This window comes from Papio anubis, chromosome 8 (assembly GCF_008728515.1).
Source record: "Papio anubis isolate 15944 chromosome 8, Panubis1.0, whole genome shotgun sequence".
NCBI lineage: Eukaryota > Metazoa > Chordata > Mammalia > Primates > Cercopithecidae > Papio > Papio anubis.
Genome location: NC_044983.1, coordinates 40,188,806 through 40,209,901, shown reverse-complemented (window position 1 = coordinate 40,209,901; position 21,096 = coordinate 40,188,806). Strand labels below are relative to the sequence as shown.

The 21,096-nt window shown below is 52.1% G+C and overlaps 2 protein-coding genes across 24 annotated transcripts in view; both read left to right on the top strand.

Moving 5' to 3' along the window:
- Window positions 1–2,609, top strand: part of ANK1 (ankyrin 1) — a 242,666-nt gene extending 240,057 nt beyond the window's left edge. For all 23 annotated transcript variants that reach the window (XM_031669507.1, XM_031669506.1, XM_031669503.1 and 20 more), the window contains one exon: window positions 54–2,609. Coding sequence is in view for 9 of the 23 variants with exons in the window: in XM_031669506.1 (XP_031525366.1) it covers window positions 54–80 (27 nt within the window). In the remaining 14 variants the exon portion in view is untranslated. The remainder of the gene's footprint in view (window positions 1–53) is intronic.
- Window positions 2,610–3,548: 939 nt separating this feature from the next.
- Window positions 3,549–10,544, top strand: NKX6-3 (NK6 homeobox 3). The gene is made up of 3 exons (XM_031669523.1): window positions 3,549–5,681; window positions 7,566–7,735; window positions 9,157–10,544. The coding sequence occupies exons 1-3, from the start codon at window positions 5,300–5,302 to the stop codon at window positions 9,400–9,402; spliced, it is 798 nt and encodes a 265-aa protein (XP_031525383.1). The 5' UTR covers window positions 3,549–5,299; the 3' UTR covers window positions 9,403–10,544.
- Window positions 10,545–21,096: the final 10,552 nt, after the last annotated feature.

Below are 21,096 nucleotides of genomic sequence, written 5' to 3'. Positions count from 1 at the left end.
GGACGTTGCCCTTTTGCATTCTAAGTGACCCCTTTTCTCTTTGTGTCTCCCAGGATCACACCTCGACACCCAACCCCTGAACCCCACACACTCTGCCATGCACACAGGAGGAGAGCTGGACCTGAGGGCCACCGCAGCGGTGCACACGTTCCTCTGGGCTGACGGCATGACCTCTGTAAGGGACTCCCGCTAGTCCCCTCTTCGCATGAATGACTGACTGTAGACGCATGACCTCCAGGCTTCAATCCTGCCTCTTGCAATGACAGCTGATCTGTCGGAACCAGGACACAAAAGGAGCAAGAAGCGGGGAGAGAGAGGGATAGAAAACAGGCGCGGGAGAGCGTGTGAACGCAAAAGTGAATGAGGGCTTTTTGTGGCTGGGGATGGGTTTTGGTTTTTGGGGGGTTTTTTTTAGTTGTTTTGACTTCGTACAGGGTACTTTTTCCCGACCTCATCTGTCAGAAATCCATGTGGGCTTCCTGGAAAGAAAAAAAAGAAAGAAAGAAAGAAAACTAGGCATGTAATCAGTTTAGCCACCTTAATCTTAAGCCATGTCCTCATCTGCCCACCCTCCCCAACCCAACCTACACACCTCCATTCCACTTGTGACACCCCCTCCACTCCCTGGTGACGCTCCTGCCAGATCGCTCTACATGACATTCAGGACACACACACACACACACACACACACACACACACACACACCACTCGCCTCCACTGAATCTACACACAGATTTTACTGTGACTTCTGAAGCTGTATAGACTCTGCTGTGGATAAACTGGAATTTTTTATGTTGTCTCTCTCTCTCTCTCTGCCAATTTCAGTACAAGTCATCTTCCAATGGAAAATCATTACCTTGAGAGTGCATTCGGGGTTCCTTGTGTTAGGGACTTAAGAATCTGAGGCGAGGACTCCCAGGCTTACCTGTAGGGCTCAAAGGGAGCCAGGACCCCATCTGAAAGGGTCTCCTCTCTCAGTCGGGGGACGGGCGGGTGGCTGACCCAGGATTGCACCAGCATGTCCATAGAGAAGAGATTTTCTATATCTTCAAGCACTATATCATAGTCCGTGTTCAAAGTGTAAACTGTACAGTAATCAGCCTTGTGTATATGAAAAACAATAAATACTATGCAAACCAATAGAAACATTTAGCAGTATGTACAGAGCCTGACAGCACAGCTCCTGAGGACTTCTGTGGCTTCAGGAGAAGGAGCTGTGGCCTGCCTTTCAGTGAAAGAGGAAGGAAAGGAGTAGGGCTAGTGAATGTATCTGCCAGTTCTTAGAAGTCAGGACCACCCAAGGTCTCCCAGAGTGAACTTGGTGCTCTAAGTCCAGGCAGCCTGCAGGCTGGGGGCCCTGGGTGCAGGTGCCAGGCTCGAGGCTGTTCCCTGTCTGCCTCGGTGCCTCCCCTCTGCCCAGCCCCTGTGGCCTCTTGGAGAGGCCAGCCAGGGAGCTCCCTGGATCGCATGACCAGTGGTAGCAGAGTTGGTGGCAGACAGCCTGGACGCCAAGAGGCTGGGGCCAGGCTCTGGGTCAGGGCAGAAAGGAGACAGACAGCTGGCAGTTCCTCGCCTCGGTGCCATCAGGGAGGAGCCTTAAGTTCCACTAGAGCCTCCGGCCCAGGGAGGCCCCAATCAGCACAATCCCTGCCCGCCCTCGCGGCGGGCGTCCCCAGGGCCAGGAGAGAGAGACAGGGCTGGCTCCTCTCGACCCCGGAGCCGCGGTGTGGACGGCCTGGCCCCGTCCGCCCCGCCGCTCTGCGGGAGTGTCCTTGGGACACCCTTAAACCTTCCAAGTAGCACAGAAGCCCCCTCCACGTCAGAGGCCCCCTGGCCGCGGGGCCTGTGAGCGGAGAGGGGCCCTGCCTCCCCCACAAGTCCGCCCCATGCACCCAGGGCCGAGCAGGCCCCGGGGCGGCCGAGGCACCTTGTCTGCCGGGGGCGGGGCTGCTTTTGCTTCCTTAGAGGGGCGGGCAGGGAGAGGAAGCTCTAGCTCTGGGCCTCAGTTTCCCCTAGGCTGCCTCTGAAGAGCTACAGGGCGAGCCTGGAAGGCTGCCGTCGCCGCCAGAGGCCACCCCGGCCCGGCCTCCAGGGCGCAGAGGCGCCCCCATCCTTCCCCCCATCCCGGGGGCCACGGCAGGGCGGTCGCGCAGCGCGGCTGGGACCGATTCGATGACGGCCCAAGGAAGCTGGGCACAGGGCTCGCCTCCCCCGCCTCGATCCTGCACCTTCCTCTCCCAGGTCGCCGCTGCAGCCAACCCAGTAGCCCCCTTAGCGCCCCCGCGGGCCCCGCGGCTCCAGGCTCCGCTTTGGCACCTCTGCTCCGGCTGGCATGGCTGCACGCTCCGGCTGCTAGTAGGAGCCGTTAGGGGAGGAGTTTGGGGTCTCCACACGATGCCTAGAGAATGCTGCAGTCTGCACATTAGACGCTTTTTAGAAGTTTTGAAATTACCTTGATTTTTTTAATTGTTATGAAAATGGATCTTTTCTTGACTCTCCCACATGCTCTGTTATGGGAGAGAATCCCCTACCCCACTCTGATGTATAGACCATTCTCCCTACACCAGCCGAACCAATGTCAAAATTAATAAAGAAATGGACTAATGGCACAGGGCTCTATCTCTCCTTCCCGCTCGTCTTTAGGGGGTAAGGGGTGCTGAGGCCAGCCTAAGGCCTGGGTTGGGATGTGAAGGAATCTATGGGTGGGGCTCAGGTCCCAGAGAGCCTGCCAATGCCCAGTCCTCCCAGAAGCCTGGACAATCCCTTAATCAGGACCCCTGACCTGGGAGAGGCCTCCAGAGAGGTGGCAGAGTAGATTTCTATTCCACCTGATGGCTCCCATGGGATGGGGAGAAGCTGGGGGTCGGGCGAGGGGGCACCACAACTCACCAAGATTCTTGGCCAGGCCCCCAGCTGGCATGCACTGAGGGTGCTCCCCAGCGTTCCCTAGGAAGGCATCTGGCCCCAGTACTCAATGCCATTCAAAGTTCAAGAACTTTTTCTTGCTGTAGGGAAAAAATTGCCCTGTTTCTAACTAGTCGCTAACACTTCCTGCAAGGCTGGTCACCAAGCTGACCTCAGTTTCCTCATCTGTCTAATGGAAGAATGGATTAGGTGGTTGCTAAAGTCTCTTCAGTTTCTCATCCTAGGGGTGCCAGACACCAATGCCTTTGTCAGGCTTGGCATTAATTAAGAATCAAATCATTGGCTGTGGCTTTCCTGCCACATAAATTCCCCATCATGAGGGGGTGACGGAGTCACAATCCCAAGGCCCCTGGAGCACCCCAGTCCCACCCCGCTCCAAGCCTCTCTCCTGGAATCGGAGAGGCCATCCAGGCCAGTGGGCAATCGCAACAGGTCATCTGCAGCACCCAGGGGGCTTTTCAAAACACAGTTTCAGAATCACAGTTGCCTGGGTGGGATTGGGTGGTGACGCCGAGAACCAGAACCAGGTCTATCAGATGGCTGTGGCACTCAGCCTGGGGGCAAAGCCATCTCAGACGAAGACATAGCTCTTTTCCTTTTAAACCAAATTTGTAGAGAATCATTCCACACCCTTTGTGAGGTCTTTCTTGCATAACCTAAATCCTTTTGCTACAGAGGGTCAGCTTCTGCGTGAGAAGAAAGCTCACCCTGAGCCCTGGGGTCCTCTGCTCCCCACTGAAAACCAAGATGGTCTGGAAACCCAGGAGAAGCTCAGTGAAGCAGTGCCTCTCGTCTCCCACCTACCAGGGCGGCCTCTGGGGAGTGAGAGATCAAGCTCTGCAGAGCTCATGCCTGGTCAGGAAGGGCTCTGAGGCCACCAGGCACAGAGATGAGCAGAAGTCCATCTGTCTGGCAGTCACAATCGTTCCTGGCATTTTACATGTTCAGGCCAGTGGCATGCTAGTTTCCATTTTTAGAGAAAAACTGCAGGGAAGAATCCTGCCCAGTCCAGAAATCACCCATATACCTGGAACGTGGGCTCCAACTCCTCTATACCTTGGTTTCCCTGTTTGTAAAATGAGAGTTTCCCTCAATAAAGCCTTGTACATTATAAAAATTTATTCAAGAAAAAAAAAAAAGCATATGCATGCTCTGTGATTCAGCCCAGTCCCGTGCATCAACTACTAACTGAGCACCGACAGAGTGCCTGGCACGGGGCTCCACCACCCTCTCAGCCATCAGGGATTTCAAACCTGGGCACCACACCAGACAGAGCATAGCCATTGCTCCAGCCGAGGCACAAATGAGGAAGAGATTCTGATAGGGAGGTCAGGGAAGGCCGACTAGAGGTGGAGGCAAGAACAGGCGCGCAGGGTGGCCCTCTTTTCAGCCTCCTGCAGCTGGAGGAGGCACACCCCGGCACTGTCAGGGCTGCCCATGCCCCACCCTGCCCTCTGCCCAGCAGGCTCCCACCCTAGGCTCTCAAGCAAGCCACAGGGACTTGCATCCCCCAGAAAGCAATGCCACTCGGCCTCTTACCCCATCCCCACACTTACCCAATCTTAAGCCACTTACCCCATCCCCCCATGAGGAACGGAAGGAAGAGGCTGTGTTCTGTGGAGCTTGGACATCTGCACATAAAGGGGCCGGCGCAGCTCTGGACAGTGGCCTCGGAGTTCAGCCTCATCTCCCCCAGGGAAACTGCTGCTTGGGAGCCTCCCGGGGCCCCCAAGACACTCACCTTTTCCTACATGCTAGACTTGCGGGGAGCAGATGGACCCTCTGGCGATGAGCAGGGCTTCTAGAGCTAATTCGCTCTCTGTGTTTCTCACACACACGCACGCGCACGCACACACACACACACACACACACACACACCCTGGCTGATTTTACAGTCAATCTTTCAAAGTGCAATTTGTCTAGGAAAAGCCAATGTGAGGCCCGTGTGTGCCCCGACCAATGGTGGCGCGGCTCCGGCGGCTCAGCCAGTCTCGGGCCTGTATTCTAATGGGCCGTATCTTTATCAGGGAAATGTTCCTTCTCTGAACTTAAAACTTCTCATGTAGGGTCCCCAGACTCAGAGGCAGAAAGGGGGTCTGAGCTGAGGCGTAGGGGGCCACCCAGTCCAGCCAGGGCAAGGAGAGAGGCCAGGAGCACCGGGGAGGCCTCCCACCTGCCCCGAGCACCTGACTTCCGAGCAGCTGACCGGGTGCCGGTGCCTGGGCCAGGGCCTGGCCGAGGCCTTAGGTGGGAGGCAGTCAGGGGCTCAGAGTTGGTCCTGACCCTCCAGGCCTGCCATGAGATTTGGGGCTAGAGTGTGGGCTCTTGGGTTTTAGGGGCCTGGAGAAGCCTTCCCCGTCCTGACTGGGAGATCATGGAGTCCAACCTGCAGGGGACCTTCCTGCTGAACAACACGCCGCTGGCTCAGTTTCCGGAGATGAAGGCCCCTGTGTGCCAGTACTCAGTGCAGAACTCCTTCTACAAGCTCAGCCCCCCGGGGCTGGGCCCCCAGCTGGCCGCGGGGACCCCGCACGGGATCACGGACATCCTGAGCAGGCCCGTGGCTGCACCGAACAGCAGCCTCCTCTCCGGCTACTCCCACGTGGCAGGCTTCGGGGGGCTCAGCTCGCAGGGGGTCTACTACAGCCCCCAGGTAGGAAATTTTTCCAAGGCTGGAAACGAGTACCCCACCCGGACCCGGAACTGCTGGGCGGACACCGGCCAGGACTGGCGAGGCAGTCGGCAGTGCAGTAACAGTGAGTACGGGGCCTCCCCAGCCACTTACCCGCACCCACCAGGCCCCGAGGGGCAGAGAACGAGGAGGGGCCTCCTCCCGGGCACCCCACACCACTGCCTTCTCCCCCAGCCACCATTAATCCCTGGACTCGTGGCCTCAGCTCAGTGCAGGCTGAGTTCCACCCGCTCTTCCTTCCCATCCAGCAGTGCTTGGACACAGGTGTCTGAGCCACCCCCCTCACCTGCTGCCCCCTTAGCTGCCCTCCTAGGGCCCCCGGCAGTTCCAGATCTAGAGAAGGCCCCATAGCCCACACCTGCAGGGTCCAGCAGGCAGCCCAGCTCTCTTCTGCAGCCCAGGGTGCATGCATCCACTTCTTCACCCAAAGCAGGCAAATGCTACCCTGTGAGGAAGACATCCCAGCTTACCTTCCCAGACAGCCCTGGCATCACTCAGGGGTGCAGAACGTACCCTGACCCCATCCAGGTCCAGCCTTTGAGCCAGGGGACTGATGCCCACCACATCCTCTGGTTTCTAGCAACAGCAGCCGCACCAAGTAGCCTGTCTCCGGGAGTTGCTGCTGAGCCCAGCTGAATTTGGTCCTGGCTGTGGGGAAGCAGGGGGCCTCTTCTCAGCCCACCCATCCCTCAGCCAAGGTTTTCAGAGGGTGGGCCTGTGATGCCATTCAGGGTTACTGGAGGAGGTGGCAGGGCGTGCCCGGGCAGGTGAGGCTCCGCTGGGAGGCAGGGAGATGAGAGTTTTTGGAACCTTCCCTGTGCCACTGAAGCCCTGCCCACGTCAGGCAGGGGCCTCCACTTCTGTCTCATCTCTGGGCTCCCCCACGCCAATAGGGGCTTGGGGCCAACCTAGGAATCTCCAAAAGCACATCTGTCCCCCCATTTGCTATCTGCCTTGCCAGTCACACTGCCTGACAGCCACCCCTCCATGGGCTGCCACCCATCCCTGTGCCCCTTGAGGTGAAGGCCTCCTCTCTCGGACCCTGTTTTAGGCTTGGCTTCGGGGGCGCTTTAAGCCTCAGCTGGCTCTCTCTTCCCTCCATCTCCCCCTCCCCTGTCCACATCCCACACACTACCTCTTCAGTCCTGAATGCAGGTACACACACAGGGACATAGCCAAGAAAGTCAGTGGCTAATGAAGGCAAAGGCAGACAGACTTGAAGATGATCTCTCAGGAGGGCCCTTCCTCTCTCTGTGCCTCAGTTTCCTCACCTGTAACTTGAGCTGTCAGACTGCACAGAACGAGGCCTGACACATGGGAATTCTGACTCTCCTGAGCCCACTTTCCACGACTCCTTCTCAAGCCGGCTGCCCTGGCCAGGCTGAAGGCCTCTGGCCTCTGTTCCAGGCTCTCCAGGGTGGTTTAAGCCACATAACTTCCAGGCCTGGTGACATGGGGAAGTAGCAGCTTGGGGCTTGGGGTTCCCCCTCCCTGGTTTCCTGGAGACCTGGGAAGTAAGGTCTCAAGAGCAAGGAAGTTGGCAGAAGCCAGGGGTGGAGGGAATTCACAGGCCCCGGTCCCTAATTATAGGAGAAGGGTGACCTGAAGGGACATCCCTGGGACAGAGAAGGAACTCCTGTTGCCCCTCAGGAGAAGGCAACATCAGTGAGTATTGAGAAATTTAGACAGAGAGGCATGAGGCTCTGCTGCCCCTCAGTCCCCTTACCCTAGGATAGCTGCCCGCTTGGAGCCCTGTCCACCCAGGCGGGGCAGAGGTCACAGTCACTGTTCTCCAATATCAAGAATACTGCTCAGGGGAAAGGAATCTTGGTGTCCTGGCAACCTCTGCAGGAAGGAGAGGACGGGCATGGTTGTTGCCCTGACAGTGGTGCCTAGCCTCAGGGTCCCCACTTACTCTACTAACCCCACACTTCCTTCCTCCTGCCAGCCCCAGATCCCCTAAGTGACAGCATACACAAGAAGAAGCACACCCGGCCCACCTTCACGGGGCACCAGATCTTTGCCCTGGAGAAAACCTTTGAGCAGACCAAGTACTTGGCTGGCCCTGAGAGGGCGCGGCTGGCATACTCCCTGGGCATGACTGAATCACAGGTCAAGGTAAGTCTGTGCGGGAGGTGGCGCCTGCCCTGCAGGGAGGAGCCTGCTGGACAGGACGGCACTTCGCTGGAGAGAGGTGGCCACACAACGCAGCCCCCCAGAGCACAGCTGTACTGGTGTCTGGGCAGTGCCTGCCTAACCCTGGAGCCTGTGGTAATTAACCATAGCCAGGAAAAGGCCATGATCCACTGAGCCCCATTCTCAGAGCCTTATGTGCGGCACCTCATTTCATCATCTCAGCAACCCGGGGAGACGGTATTATTACCCATTTCGCAGATGAAGATCAGTGTCTCCTGGCTCAGAGAGCTGGGAGAGCTGGCAGAGCTGGGATTCAACCCCAGATGTGGGGGGACTCCAGCCTCAGGCTTTCCCTCTCCCCCCGTATTTGGCCAAAAATTCCAAGCACTGTCGGCAGCCTCTGGCCCAGATTCATGCTTGATGCCTGGAGCAAAAGGAGCTGACCTCAGTTTACCAATCTTTAAGATGAAGACAACGCCTCCTCCTACTAAGCAGGATCGGATGGGCTATCAGGGGCATGAAGCCTTGTCGCCCATGCCAGGGCTAGGGAAGGTGAACCCAGGCTCTCCCACTCCACACTCAGGGGCCCCAAATGTCCCCTAAATAGACCTGGGGAAACCTGTTTCTACCGCCTCAGAGTCTGGGGGCAACTTTCCCCATTTTGATGCTAGATCTCTCTTGGGACTTTGAGTCGGGGCACCGAAGCTCAAGAAAGCTCGGAACTGTGCAGGAACTGCTGGCTCAGTGACTCGGCGACGGGCCTAAGGATGCAGCACGGGCAGCTGGCACCTGGGTCTGGGCTTTGCTCAGGGCCCTGGGGCCTCCGAGCTCCCACCCGCTAAGCCCTCCTCATCAGCCGTTCAACTGCCCTGGGGCGAGAGCTGGGGGGAAGAGGCAGACTCCCCTACACGTCTTTCTGCTTCTGGGGTGCATTCCTGCACTCTTCAACTATCCCAAGGAATGGACCAACGTTACTTTTCTAACCAGGGGAACAATTATTTATGAAGTAGGGTGAGGGTCTATGAAGCCCAGAGGAGGGACTGCTCATAAGCACCTTCCAATGAGTACCAGGGCTAAGCCTTCCACCCCCGCACTCCGCATCTTCCACCTAGAACCCAGGCGGAAGAAGAGGAAGAGGAAAAAGAGGAGGAGGAGGAGGAGGAGGAGGAGGAGGAGGAGGAGGCGGCGGCGGCGGCGGCGGCGGCGGCAACACGGGGGAGTTGAGGGAGGGGAGGGGAGGGCTCTTGCGCTCACGTTTTTAAATTTTATTGTCCTTCCCCAACAGAAACGTGAATGTGACAGTCACTTGGTTGTTGAACCATTTGTTTAGCTGTAGCAGGGTGGCTGTTCCCGCGTCCCGTGCGCGCTGTGGCCCTGTGCCCTTCACAGTCTTCTCATCGCAGGTGTGGTTCCAGAACCGCAGGACCAAGTGGCGGAAGAAGAGCGCCCTGGAACCCTCGTCCTCCACGCCCCGGGCCCCAGGCGGCGCGGGCGCGGGCGCAGGCGGGGACCGCGCACCCTCGGAGAACGAGGACGACGAGTACAACAAGCCGCTGGACCCTGACTCGGACGACGAGAAGATCCGCCTGCTGCTGCGCAAGCACCGCGCCGCCTTCTCGGTGCTCAGCCTGGGAGCGCACAGCGTCTGACGCCCGCCGTCCAGGCCCGGGATCCTGGCTGCAGCCCGCGGGGGAACGCCGAGGAGCCTACCTTCCCCTCCCCTTCCCCACGCTGCTGGGGGCGCAGGGACTGAGTCTTCTGATGAGAGGCGCGTGGAGGAGGTGGAGGAGGAGTGGCAGGTGCAGGGGAGGAGGCGGAAGAAGAGGAGGGGAGGCGGGAGAGGAGGAGGAAAAGGAGGGAAAGGGGACAGGCATCCTAGCTAAGGGAGGAGGAGGCGAGGAGGGAGGCACAGCACTCCTGAGACCGGGAAGCCGCTGCCCCTTGCACCTCCGCGGGCTTCGCCTGCCACTTCTGCAGATTCACAAGAGGACAGAGGACTAAAATGACCAGGCTCTGCAGCCAGAAAACTGGCTGTGGGGTCCCAGACATGCCACTGTGATCCAACTTTTGTGGGGGTGGGGGGCAGGACATCCCAGGAAGGGAGGCAGCTGGCTGGGGAGTCAGAAGACCAGAGTCTTGGGGCCCAAGCCAGCTGCTGGCTGCAGAAGAAAAGACAGGTGAGTGGCCAGGTGCACTCCTCAGATCTGTGCACAGGAAGGATCCCACTGGAGGGGCCAGAGCTGAGCACCTAACCCAGGCTGCAGGAATCTGCCTCCAGGAGGGCAAGTGGGACATCTCAGTGAAGAATAAACGCCCCTGACACTCCAGAATGATGGCCCCTGAGCTGTGGAAATCCCCTTGGCCTCCTTTCTCCGATTTACCCTCAGGGTCAATACCTCTGAGACCGGAAGACACGGAAAATCCCTGACAACCGGGAAAAGGGGAGGATGCAGGGAGAGGTGAGGCGGGGACGGTGTACCCAAGGGCTGCCCACCTGGGCATCATTTGGTGCTGATATAAGGACAGGCCCACCCAGAGAGAAGGAGCATCCCATCTGGGGAGGAAAGGAAGGGCTGGGAACAACACCCCTCCAACAAGGCAGGAAAGGAGAAGGAGAGCCCCTCCAGCTGGGTGAAGGATGCCAGGGAGGGGCTGAACCACGGCCTGCTGGGAATCATGGCCCTTCCTTTCCTGGGACAATCTTGCGGTCTGGCACTGGAGCTGGTGCTGACAGGGATGCTGGCCAACAGAGTGGTATTTTTCACCCAGGTGATCTGAGCTGCTGGCAGGTAGGGGGTGGGCTGGGGGAGGTGGGTGGGGACTGGTGGTAGAGGAATGCAGCCCAGAAGGGACTGAGCATTTGCCCATCCTTGCTGGCTTTCAAAAAATAAACAGTAAAAATAAAAGTCCCATGAACCTTATGGCTCCTGTACTTCTGTGAAAGGAACGAACGGCAGGAAACTGGCTGTGACATCCCAGACTTCCCAGCTGTGGGGCCTTCCCCGAGGGCCGTTGTCTAGTCTCCTGGGGACATTCGTGCTCTGACAGGTTGCACAACACAGGTTATTTGAAACCTCACTGGTAGATGCCAGACACTGTCCCCAGGTGCTGAGAAACCCAAGATGAATTTTATGGGGTCCCTGATCTCCAGGAATTTATAGCCTAGTGGGGAAAATGATCTGTGTGGAGAATTGGGTATCATAAGAAAAATAAGGAGGGAGAGACTAGAAGAGCTAACTTTAACAGAACACCTGCTAATTTCTCCCCTGTAGAATGTCTGGATTATCACTGACCCCACAAGAAAACTAGGCAGTAGATATCATCTTCAATGCATGGAGGAGAAAACCAAATCTCAGAAAGTTCCTAAACCAAGTCACAGAAGTGGGAAGAGGCAACCTCAGAGTAGATCCCAAGGCCCTTTCAGCCACTTCCTTGGGTTGTGAAGGGCACCCTTCAAAGCCTTTTCTGTCAAATGAGAGGCTAGAACCAAAAGTAGTTTAAGGCCCTCCAACTTCAACAATCTATGCAACTAGCAACTAGGCTTGACCCCTTTGCTCTCCCAAGAAGTCCATCGTCCATCCTTGGACCCCCAGGACAGGTGAACCTGGCTCTGGAACCAGCCTGAGAAGGGATGAGGGTGGAGGAAGACCCTAGCTAGGAGCATCTCAGAAAAGTGGCGCACCCACCTTTCCTAAGACCCTTAGTGGAACTAGAAGACAGTGGGGAACATGACCAGAAAATGCAGAATGTGTGCAAACTTCCACCCTCCATCTGTGAAGATGCCCAAGCTCAGGTGTCAGTCTCTTCCCTTGGAAAGCGGAAAGGAGAAAAGAAGGGAATTGAGCACAATCTCTGTGTGCACACTGAGAAGCTGTGCTCTGTCATGGGTGTCCTGAGTGGGTCCTACAGTGGCTACAGCAGGAGAGGACCCTAGAATTCAGCACAGGCTTCAAAGAAGAAAAGTCTCTGTGTCCCTGGGAGGCTCACGATTCACTGAGTGCTGCAGGCAGGAAAAGGCTATCACATAGCCCAGGTGCGAAGTCACCAAGCAGGTATGGAGGAAGATGCCAGTGACATAAAAACTGTGTTTACTTATCTCTTTCTGAAGCATGCTGTAATCTTAACTGCTCTATTGTAGCTGTAATTCCGGCATGTCTGATTCAAGTCGTTTGGGGTCAATATGAAATCAAGCCTGGGGAAAGTTTTTCCCAGGAGACATTTGCTGAGCTAAACAAGACCTCCTTCGACCTCAAAGTTCTGGGTCACCTGCCACTGGAACCTTTAGCTAAAAGACTCCAGCTTTCCAGGCCGTTTCTTCTAACTCTACGCTGGCTTTCAGGTACTTCCTGGACATAAGGCCAAGCACAGGAGAGGCACTGCCTCTCATTTCCCTAACGATCATGCTGAAGCATATTCAAAAGACTAGATTTGGAGTTCAAAGGAGGAGAAAACTCAAAGGTGGATGATCCAGATTCCCAAGGGTGATTCGAGATAAGTCTGGCCCTCTGCAGATATACACACGTGTGAATGCATGTGCATGCCTGTGTGTGCACACGTGTGTGTGTGTATTACTTGGGAGAACACAAGGCTATTTCACTTCGTCCATCATAAAGAAATCATAAGCCGGCCAGGTGTGGTGGCTCACACCTGTAATCCCAGTACTTTGGGAGGCTGAGACGGGTAGATCACTTGAGGCCAGGAGTTCAAGACCAGCCTAGCCAACATGGTGAAACCTTGTCTCTACTAAAAATACAAAAATTAGCTGGGTGTGGTGGTGAGTGCTTGTAGTCCCAGCTACTCAGGAGGTTGAGGTGGGAGAATCCCTTGAACCTGGGAGGTGGAGGTTGCAGTGAGCTAAGATTGCACCACTGCACTACAGCCTGGGTGACAGAGTGAAACTGTCTCAAAAAAAGAAAAGAAAAAGAAAAAAAAAATCATAAGCCATAGGCTCCACTTTTATCTCTGCTCATAAATAGAACTTCTTGTATATTCTGGGTTGAATTAACAAACATACAAAAAGCAACAGAACTTTGGAAATGCATGCTCCCTGCAGCTCCTCTCTTACCACATTACACACTTTTCAGAGACAAAAGGAAAGAAATTAAGTCCCATGTCCATGACAGCTGTGGCGTCTGCTCTGACAGGTGGCTCCATGGGCTCCACCAAGTAGGGACTGATTCTGCCATAGCCGTCATCTTTGTGGCTTCCGCTATCAGCAGGACCCGGGATATGTCTTCAGCAGGTTGGGGGGTGAAGGTGGATGGATGTCCATGCCTTACCAGGCTCACAGTGGCCATATGCTGATTGTAACAATCAGAAAGAAGACAAAGAGGCCAGGTGCGGTGGCTCACGCCTATAATCCCAGCACTTTAGGAGGCCAAGGTGGGCAGATCACCTGAGATCAGGAGTTGGAGACCGGCCTGGGCAACATGGTGAAACCTCTCTCTACTAAAAATACAAAAATTAGCTGGGCATGATGGTGGGCACCTATAATCCCAGCTACTGGGGAGGCTGAGGCAGGAGAATCGCTTGAACCCAGGAGGCGGAGGTTGCAGTGAGCCGAGATGACTCCACTGCACTCCAGCCTGGGCAACAGGGCAAGACTCCATCTCAAAAAAAAAAAAAAAAAAAAAGGCGACAAGGTGCTGAAGTCCCACTTCTGGTAACCCCTCCTCATCCTCAGGTCACCCCTAGGTTTTGACCCCTGAAACTGGCTGTCCCTGCAGCATGGGTTAGGGGAATGGAGTCAGTTAGATAGGGGCTTAAACCACAGCTCCACCACTCTTCGTATCATTGGGCCAGTTACTTAACCTCTGAACCTCAGTTTACTCATCTGTAAGATGGGAATAATTCCACACACCTTGCAAGGTTTCTGTGCTATTAGAACTAACGCATGGGCCTGGCATACACAGACAGTAAACAGTAGCCCTGTATTATTCAGAGAGGGCTTTGGTGTGAGTGTCGGTGTCCCCTCCAAAATTTACATGTCAAAACTTAACTCCCAAGGTGATAGTATTGAAAGGTAGGGCCTTTGTGAGGTGATAAGGCCATCAGGGCTTCATCCTCATGGATCGGATTCCTGCCCTTATAAAAGGGCTTGAGGAAGTTAGTTCGACCCTTTTTGCTCTTCCATCCCTTCCACCATGTGAAGACATAGCACCTTGGAAGCACAGACCAGGCCCTTGCCAGACACTGAACCTACCAGCACCTTGATTTTGGACTTCCCAACCTCCAGAACTGTGAGAAATAAATGTCTATCATTTGTAAATTACCCAGTCTCAGATATTCTGCTAAAATGCCACAGATGGACTAAGATGAAGGCTGGCAGTCCTGAGTTTGAATCCCCACTTCACAAAGTAGTAACTGGGCTGCCAGGACTGGTTAGTTAAGCTCTTCAACTCCACTGTTCTCATCTGTAAAATGAAGGAGATGAACCACTTCTGCAAGACAGATGAGACGATTCAAATGGAATCATGCACAAAGCATAGAATGGTGCAGGCACTTAAACATTGGCACACTCACACTCTCTCCTTCCTCTCAAATTCATGCCACCAGTAAGCGGCAGAGCCAGTTCTAATCTGGTCTTCTCAACAATGGGACGAGCTGGTCCAAAATCACAGCTACCCACTCCTGTAACAGTCCTGGCAAGTCAACTACTAGCTGGGAAGCTACGGAAGGACTCAATGAGTGACCAGATTAGTTTATCTGCAAGCCCCTGAGATCTGAACTCTAGAGTAGGGGTCTGAACAAGGTGCCCAGGGCTGAATTCAGCATGCAGATGTGTTTATTCATGGACCAGTGCTTTTATAGAAACCGTAGCTTGCCAGGTGCGGTGGCTCATGCCTATAATCCCAGCACTTTGGGAGGCCGAGGCAGATGGATCACCTGAGGTCAGGAGGTCGAGATCAGCTTGGCCAGCATAGCGAAACCCTGTCTCTACCAAAAATACAAAAATTAGCCAGGCATGGTAGCACACGTCTGTAATCCCAGCTACTTGGGAGGTTGAGGCAGGAGAATCACTTAAACCTGGGAGGCAGAGGTTGCAGTGAGCCAAGGTCGCACCACTGCACCCCAGCTTGGGTGACAGAGCAAGACCCTGTCTCAAAAAACAAAGAAAGAAACTGTAGCTTGCCTCTAGGCAGGACGAGCCTGGCCCAGTAAGTGACCCACCGTTTCCCACGTCCCACACCTGGGTTCCACAGCAACATCACCTGTCTGGCTCAGGCAGGTGTTTGAGTCTGTGCACCTGCTATAAACCTCACTATGCAAAGAAGTGGTCCATGCACCGAAGCAGCAGCCTCCCTTGGGAAATTTTAGAAATGTGGTGTTTCGGGCCTTATTTCAGACCTCCTGAATCAGAATCTGCATTTCAACAAATTCCCTGCTGGTGTGAGGAGATCCAGAGCAGACATGTCTGTGTGCACATGTGTGGACAGCACCCCTCTTCTCAGACACAGTGCCTGGATGCTATCGTTTGGATATTTGTCCCCGCCATCTCCAATGTTGAGACGTGATCCCCAGTGTTGGAGGTGAGACCTAATGGGAGGTGTTTGAGTCGTAGGGGTGGACACCCTCACCAGATGCTCAGTCTCCCAGCCAGCAGAATAATGAGCCAAAGAAATCTCTTTTCTTGGCCAGGTGCGGTGGCTCACACCTGCAATCCCAGCATTTTGGGAAGCCAAGGTGGGCAGATCACCTGAGGTCAGGAGTTCAAGACCAGCCTGACCAACATGGCAAAACCCTGTCTTTACTAAAAAATACAAAAATTAGCTGAGTGTGGTGGTGGGCACCTGTAATCCCAGCTATCAGGGGGCTGAGGCAGGGAGAATTGCTTGAACCCGGGAGGCGAAGGTTGCAGCAAGCTGAGATTGTGCCACTGCATGTCAGCCTGGGTGACAGAGTGAGACTCCATCTCAAAAGAAAAGAAAAGAAAAGAAACCTCTTTTCTTTATAAATTACCCCACCTTAAGGTATGTCTTTATAGCAATGCAAATGGACTAAGACACTGGCCCAAATTGGAGGCTCAATGAAAAAATCGTTAAACAAGTACAGATAGGTATGCGCAGATGAGCATGGGCAACACAGCTGGAACTCGATTGTGAGCAGAATAAGGAAAAGCTTCTGAGGACCAGAGGGCAGCTGCGATAGAGTCCATGCAATGCTCTCCCAGGTAAGGTCAGGAGATTCAATAGGTGCAAGACTAGACTCCGAGGGTCCCATCAGTGAAGACACAGGGAAGCAAACCACTAGCAGAGGCTGAAGGAGGCAGAAGGAGGAAGCCCAGGAGTTCAGCCTCTGATAGCACTGAAAACCCAATCCAAAGTCAGAGGACATCACAGGGCTCCTGTTTAGAATGAGGCTCCACAGTAATTGAGATTAGCTCTGTTTTATTTATTTTTTTTTTATCTTCTGCTTCAAATGGCCAGGACAGCATAATATTCTAGAAGATTTTCATTGGAACATTATCTTGCTTAGAACAATTCATTCACCCTTGATAACGTGCAGATAAACAAAATGGTACCAAATACATACAAATCCTGTAATCACTGTTGGATCACATCATTTCAGCTTGGTTCTGAGATTGGGCTGGGAGTTTATGGAGGAATCTAATACAGGCTTCTGCTTGAAAGGATTTCCCATCATCCCAAGGCAGAGGTCCTGGGAACGAGGCTAAGAGGTTCCCTGTGGTCATCTTGTCCCCAGGGCCTGGAGCTCTGACAGGACCCATCTGGCATCAGACCAGGCTGCTGAAGAGGTGCTTGTGTGTTCCCTATAATGCAGAAGGCCCAGGTGCAGGGGAGACTCCAGCACCTTCTAAGAAATGGGCTCGACTGGGTGCGGTGGCTCACGCCTGTAATCCCAGAATTTTGGGAGGCCGAGGTGGGTGGATCACCTGAGGTCAGGAGTTTGAGAACAGCCTAGCCAACATGGCAAAATCCCATCTCTACTAAAATTACAAAAATTAGCTGGGCGTGGTGGCGAGCACCTGTAATCCCAGCTACTGGGAAGGCTGAGGCAGGAGAATCGCTTGAACCCGGGGGCGGAGGTTGCAGTGAGCTGAGATCGTACCACTTCACTCCATTCTGGGGGACAGAGCGAGACTCCATCTAAAAAAAAAAAAAGAAAAAGAAAGAAAAAAGAAATGGGATATTTCTATTAATAAATGCCTCACATTCACGCTTTTATCCTCCAACAGCTGTGCATGATTAACACCCCCATTTTCCAGATGAAGAAGCTGAAGCAGGCAGGTTCACTGGAGTGCCCCAGGCCCATGGCTTCTCAGTGGTGATTCAGCTCCACTCCAAAGCACATGCTTTGTGCCCTCACCACACTGCAACGGAACAGCCAAGCCTGCCCCACTCCTGCTGCTACTTTCTGCAGACATTTATTAAACATTCACTATGTGCTAGGCATCGTTCTAGGTGCTTTACTTAGCTCGTGTAATTTTCAAAAATCCGTATCAAATAGGCACTACTATTACACCCACTGTCTTGCCAGGACATGGCACGGAGAAGTTAAGTAAACTGTCCTAAGTCACACAACTTAATCCCGGAAGACAAACCCTGAAGCTCCCGCTCTTAACCACCATAAAAACACCATAAAAAGGGAGAGGAGAGAAGGCCTGTTTGAATTAAGGCTGGGCTATTGAACTGTTTAAAAGAAAATGAAGGTCATATGTGCTGTAAATGAAAATCTATGCAATCAACATTTGAGGTCTGCCTTTTGCCTTGCTCTGTGCTTAGAGCTGGGGATAGTGACAAGGGCGAGCTCCCTACCTTGCTGACCTCACAGTCTAGAGGACTGCACCAAGAAACGAAGGGAATGCAGCTGCTAGTGCTCTGAGGAATGCCTTCACCAGGCACAGAGGGACCTGTGGGAGGCAGTGGTTAAGAAGCAAGAACATTAAGTAATGTACACTAGCAATAACGCGACTCACAATCGATCCACACAGCACCATTCTCACCAAAAGCATTATATCCTTTAACATATAAGGATTACTAAACATATTCTTTAACATATAAGGAGTACTAAAATAAAGGTAAGTGTTTCAGTAAGAATCATCGTGTCTACATTACCTAAAATTAAGAACTCATAGAATTTCAATGAGACTATATAGTATATGAAAAGCCATGACCAAATTCCCATTTTTAACAACATACTAATATAACTCACTAACATACTAACAATATACTCACTATTACAAGCTGAAGTTTTTCAAGACACTTCCTTATACATTATTATTTTTTTGAGACAGAGTCTTACTCTGTGCCCAGGCTGGAGTACAGTTTCACAATCATGGCTCACTGCATCCTCTACCTCCTGGGCTCAAGCAATCCTCCCATCTCAGCCTCTCCAGTAGCTGGGACCACAGGTGCATGCCACCACGCCCAGCTAATTTTTTGTATTTTTTGTAGAGACAGGGTCTCATATGTTTCCCAGAATGGTCTCGAACTGCTGGGCTTAAGTCATCTATCTGACTCAGCCTCCCAAAATGCTGGGATTACAGATGTGAGCCACTGTTCCTGGCTGTCTTGTACATTATTTTTTGTTTTATTAAAATGTTAATTATAAATTGATGGTTTATAATTGTGTATATCTTGGGGGTTGAAAGTGATGCTATGTTTATGAATAGAAAGTGGAATAATTAAATTAGGCTAATTAACAGATCCATCACCTCAAATAATTATCATTTTTTGTGATGAGAGCATAGAAATTTAGTCTCTTTGCAGTTTTGAAATGTACAATACACTATTATTAACTATATTCACTACACTGTGCAATAGAGCTCAAATAAAACCTCACTCCTGGCCTGGCGCGGTGGCTCACGCCTGTAATCTCAGCACTTTGGGAGGCAGATCACGAGGTTAGGAGATTGAGACCATCCTGGCTAACACGGTGAAACCTCATCTTTACTAAAAACACAAACAATTAGCTGGGCGTGGTAGTGCGCACCTGTAATCCCAGCTACTCAGGAGGCTGAGGCAGGAGAATTGCTTGAACCTGGGAGGTGGAGGTTGCAGTGAGCTGAGACCATGCCACTGCACTCCAGCCTGGTGACAAAAGTGAGACTCTGTGTCAAAAACGAACAAACAACCAACCTCATTTTTCTTGTCTAATTGTGTGGGAGACCATCATCTCCCCACTCTCCCAACCCCTGGTCTCTGTAATTATCACTCTACTCCCTGCTACTGTGAATTCAATTGTCTGAGACTCCACATATGAGTGAGAACATGTGGTATTTGTCCTGTGATTGATTTATTTTACTTAGCATAATGTTCTTCAATTCCATCCATGACGTCGCAAATGACAGGATTTCCTTCTTTTTTAAGGCTGAATAATATTCCATCGTGACATATACCACATTTTCCTTATCTACTCGTCTATGATGGATGGACACAGGTTGATTCCAAATCTTGGCCATTGTGAATAGTGCTGCAATAAACGTGGGAGTGCAGGCATCTCTTTGATATATTGATTTCCTTTCCTAATAGGTGACTGCTGGATCATATGGGAGCTCTGGTTTTAGTTTTAGGAATGAATCTCCATGCTGTTTTCCATAATACCTAATCTAATTTACATTCCCACCAAGAGCAGATAAGGGTTTTCTTTACTTTACATCCTCAATAACACTTGTATTTTTGATAATAGTCATTCTGACAGGTGTGAGGCGATAGCTCATTGTTGTTTTAATTTGCATTCCCTAATGATTAGTGAGGCGGAGCATTGTTTTTTTCATGTCTCTTGGCCATTTGTATGTCTTATTTTCAGAAATGTCTATTCAGGTCCTGTGTCCATTTTTTAATTGTGTTGTTTGTTTTCTTGCTATCAAAGTGTTTGATTTGTTTCGGGGGGTTTTGTTTTGTTTTGTTTTGTTTCCTGAGACAGAGTCTTGCTCTGTCACCCAGGCCAGAGTGCAGTGGTGCAAACTCGGCTCACTGCAACCTCTGCCTCCCAGGCTCAAGCAATTCTCCTGCTTCAGCCTCCTGAGTAGCTGAGAATACAGGCACCTGCCACCACGCCCAGCTAATTTTTGTATTTTTAGTAGAGATGGGATTTTACCATATTGGTCAGGCTGGTCTCAAACTCCTGACCTCAGGTGATCCACCTGCCTCAGCCTCCCAAAGTGCTGGTATTACAGGCGTGAACCACCACGCCCGGCCTATTTGCAATTTTTTTGTCCCAGTCGATAAGTTGGCTTCTTACTCTCGTCATCATTTCCTTTGCTATGCAGAAGCTTTTTCATTTGATATGACCCCATTTATCTATTTTTGCTTTTGTTGCCTGTGCTTTTGGGGTCAAAGCCAAAATATCATTGTTCAGACCAATGTTGTGCAGTTTTTCCCTTATGTTTTCTTTTAGAAGTTTTACAGTTTCTGGTTTTACATTTAAGCCTTTAATTCAGTGTGAGTTGATTTTTGTATGTGATGAGAGATAAGAGTCTTATTTCACTCTTCTGTATGTGGATATCCAGTTTTCCCAACACCATTTATTGGAGAGGTTATACTTCCCCCATTGTGTGTTCTTGGCATCTTTGTCAAAAATCAGGCTGGGCACAATGACTCACGCCTGTAATCCCAGAACTTTGGGAGGCCGAAGTGGGCAGATCACTTGAGGTCAGGAGTTTGAGACCAACCTGGCCAACATGGCAAAGTCTTGACTCTACTAAAAATACAAATATTAGCTGGGCATGGTGGTGGGCACCTGTATTCCCAGCTACTCAGGAGGCTGAAGCAGGAGAATTGCTTGAACCTGGGAGGTGGAGGTTGTGGTGAGCCAAGATTGTGCCACTGCACTTCAGCCTGGGTGACAGAGTGAAACTGTGTCTCAAAAAAAAAAAAAAAGAGTAATTGCCCATACGTGTGTGGGATCATATCTGGACTCTACTCAGTTCCATTGTTTGGTGCTTCTATTTTTATGCCAGTACCATGCTGTTTTAATTACTACAGCTTTGTAGTATGGTTTGAAGTCTGGTAGTGTGATGCCTCCAGCTTTGTTCTTTTTGCTCGTGATTGCCTTGGCTATTGAGGATTTTTTGTGGTTCCATGTGAATTTTAGGATTTTTTTTATTTCTATGAAAAATGACATTGGAATTTTGATAGGGATTGCATTCTTGAACATTATTTCATAATTCTCAGACCAGCCATCCAGTTTTATTCCTGATTTGCAGATGAGAACACTGAGGCATGCAGTGCTGAGAAGACTTTTCTGAGGCCAGAACTCTAGTAAGTGTGAGGTCTGGGGCTGACACGCTGCCCTCCAGCTCTCATCTAGATCTGTGTCCAATCCCCAGGTGTATAAAGGCCTGAAGTTCCAAGCTACAGTGAACACAAGAGGATGAGAGG

Bases quoted from the DNA above. Each gene is read 5' to 3' on its own strand.
- NKX6-3 (XM_031669523.1), top strand. From the start codon at position 5,300: ATGGAGTCCAACCTGCAGGGGACCTTCCTGCTGAACAACACGCCGCTG. The intron at 5,682-7,565 runs GTGAGTACGGGG...TCCTCCTGCCAG, and splicing joins CAGTCGGCAGTGCAGTAACA to CCCCAGATCCCCTAAGTGAC. The intron at 7,736-9,156 runs GTAAGTCTGTGC...TTCTCATCGCAG, and splicing joins TGACTGAATCACAGGTCAAG to GTGTGGTTCCAGAACCGCAG.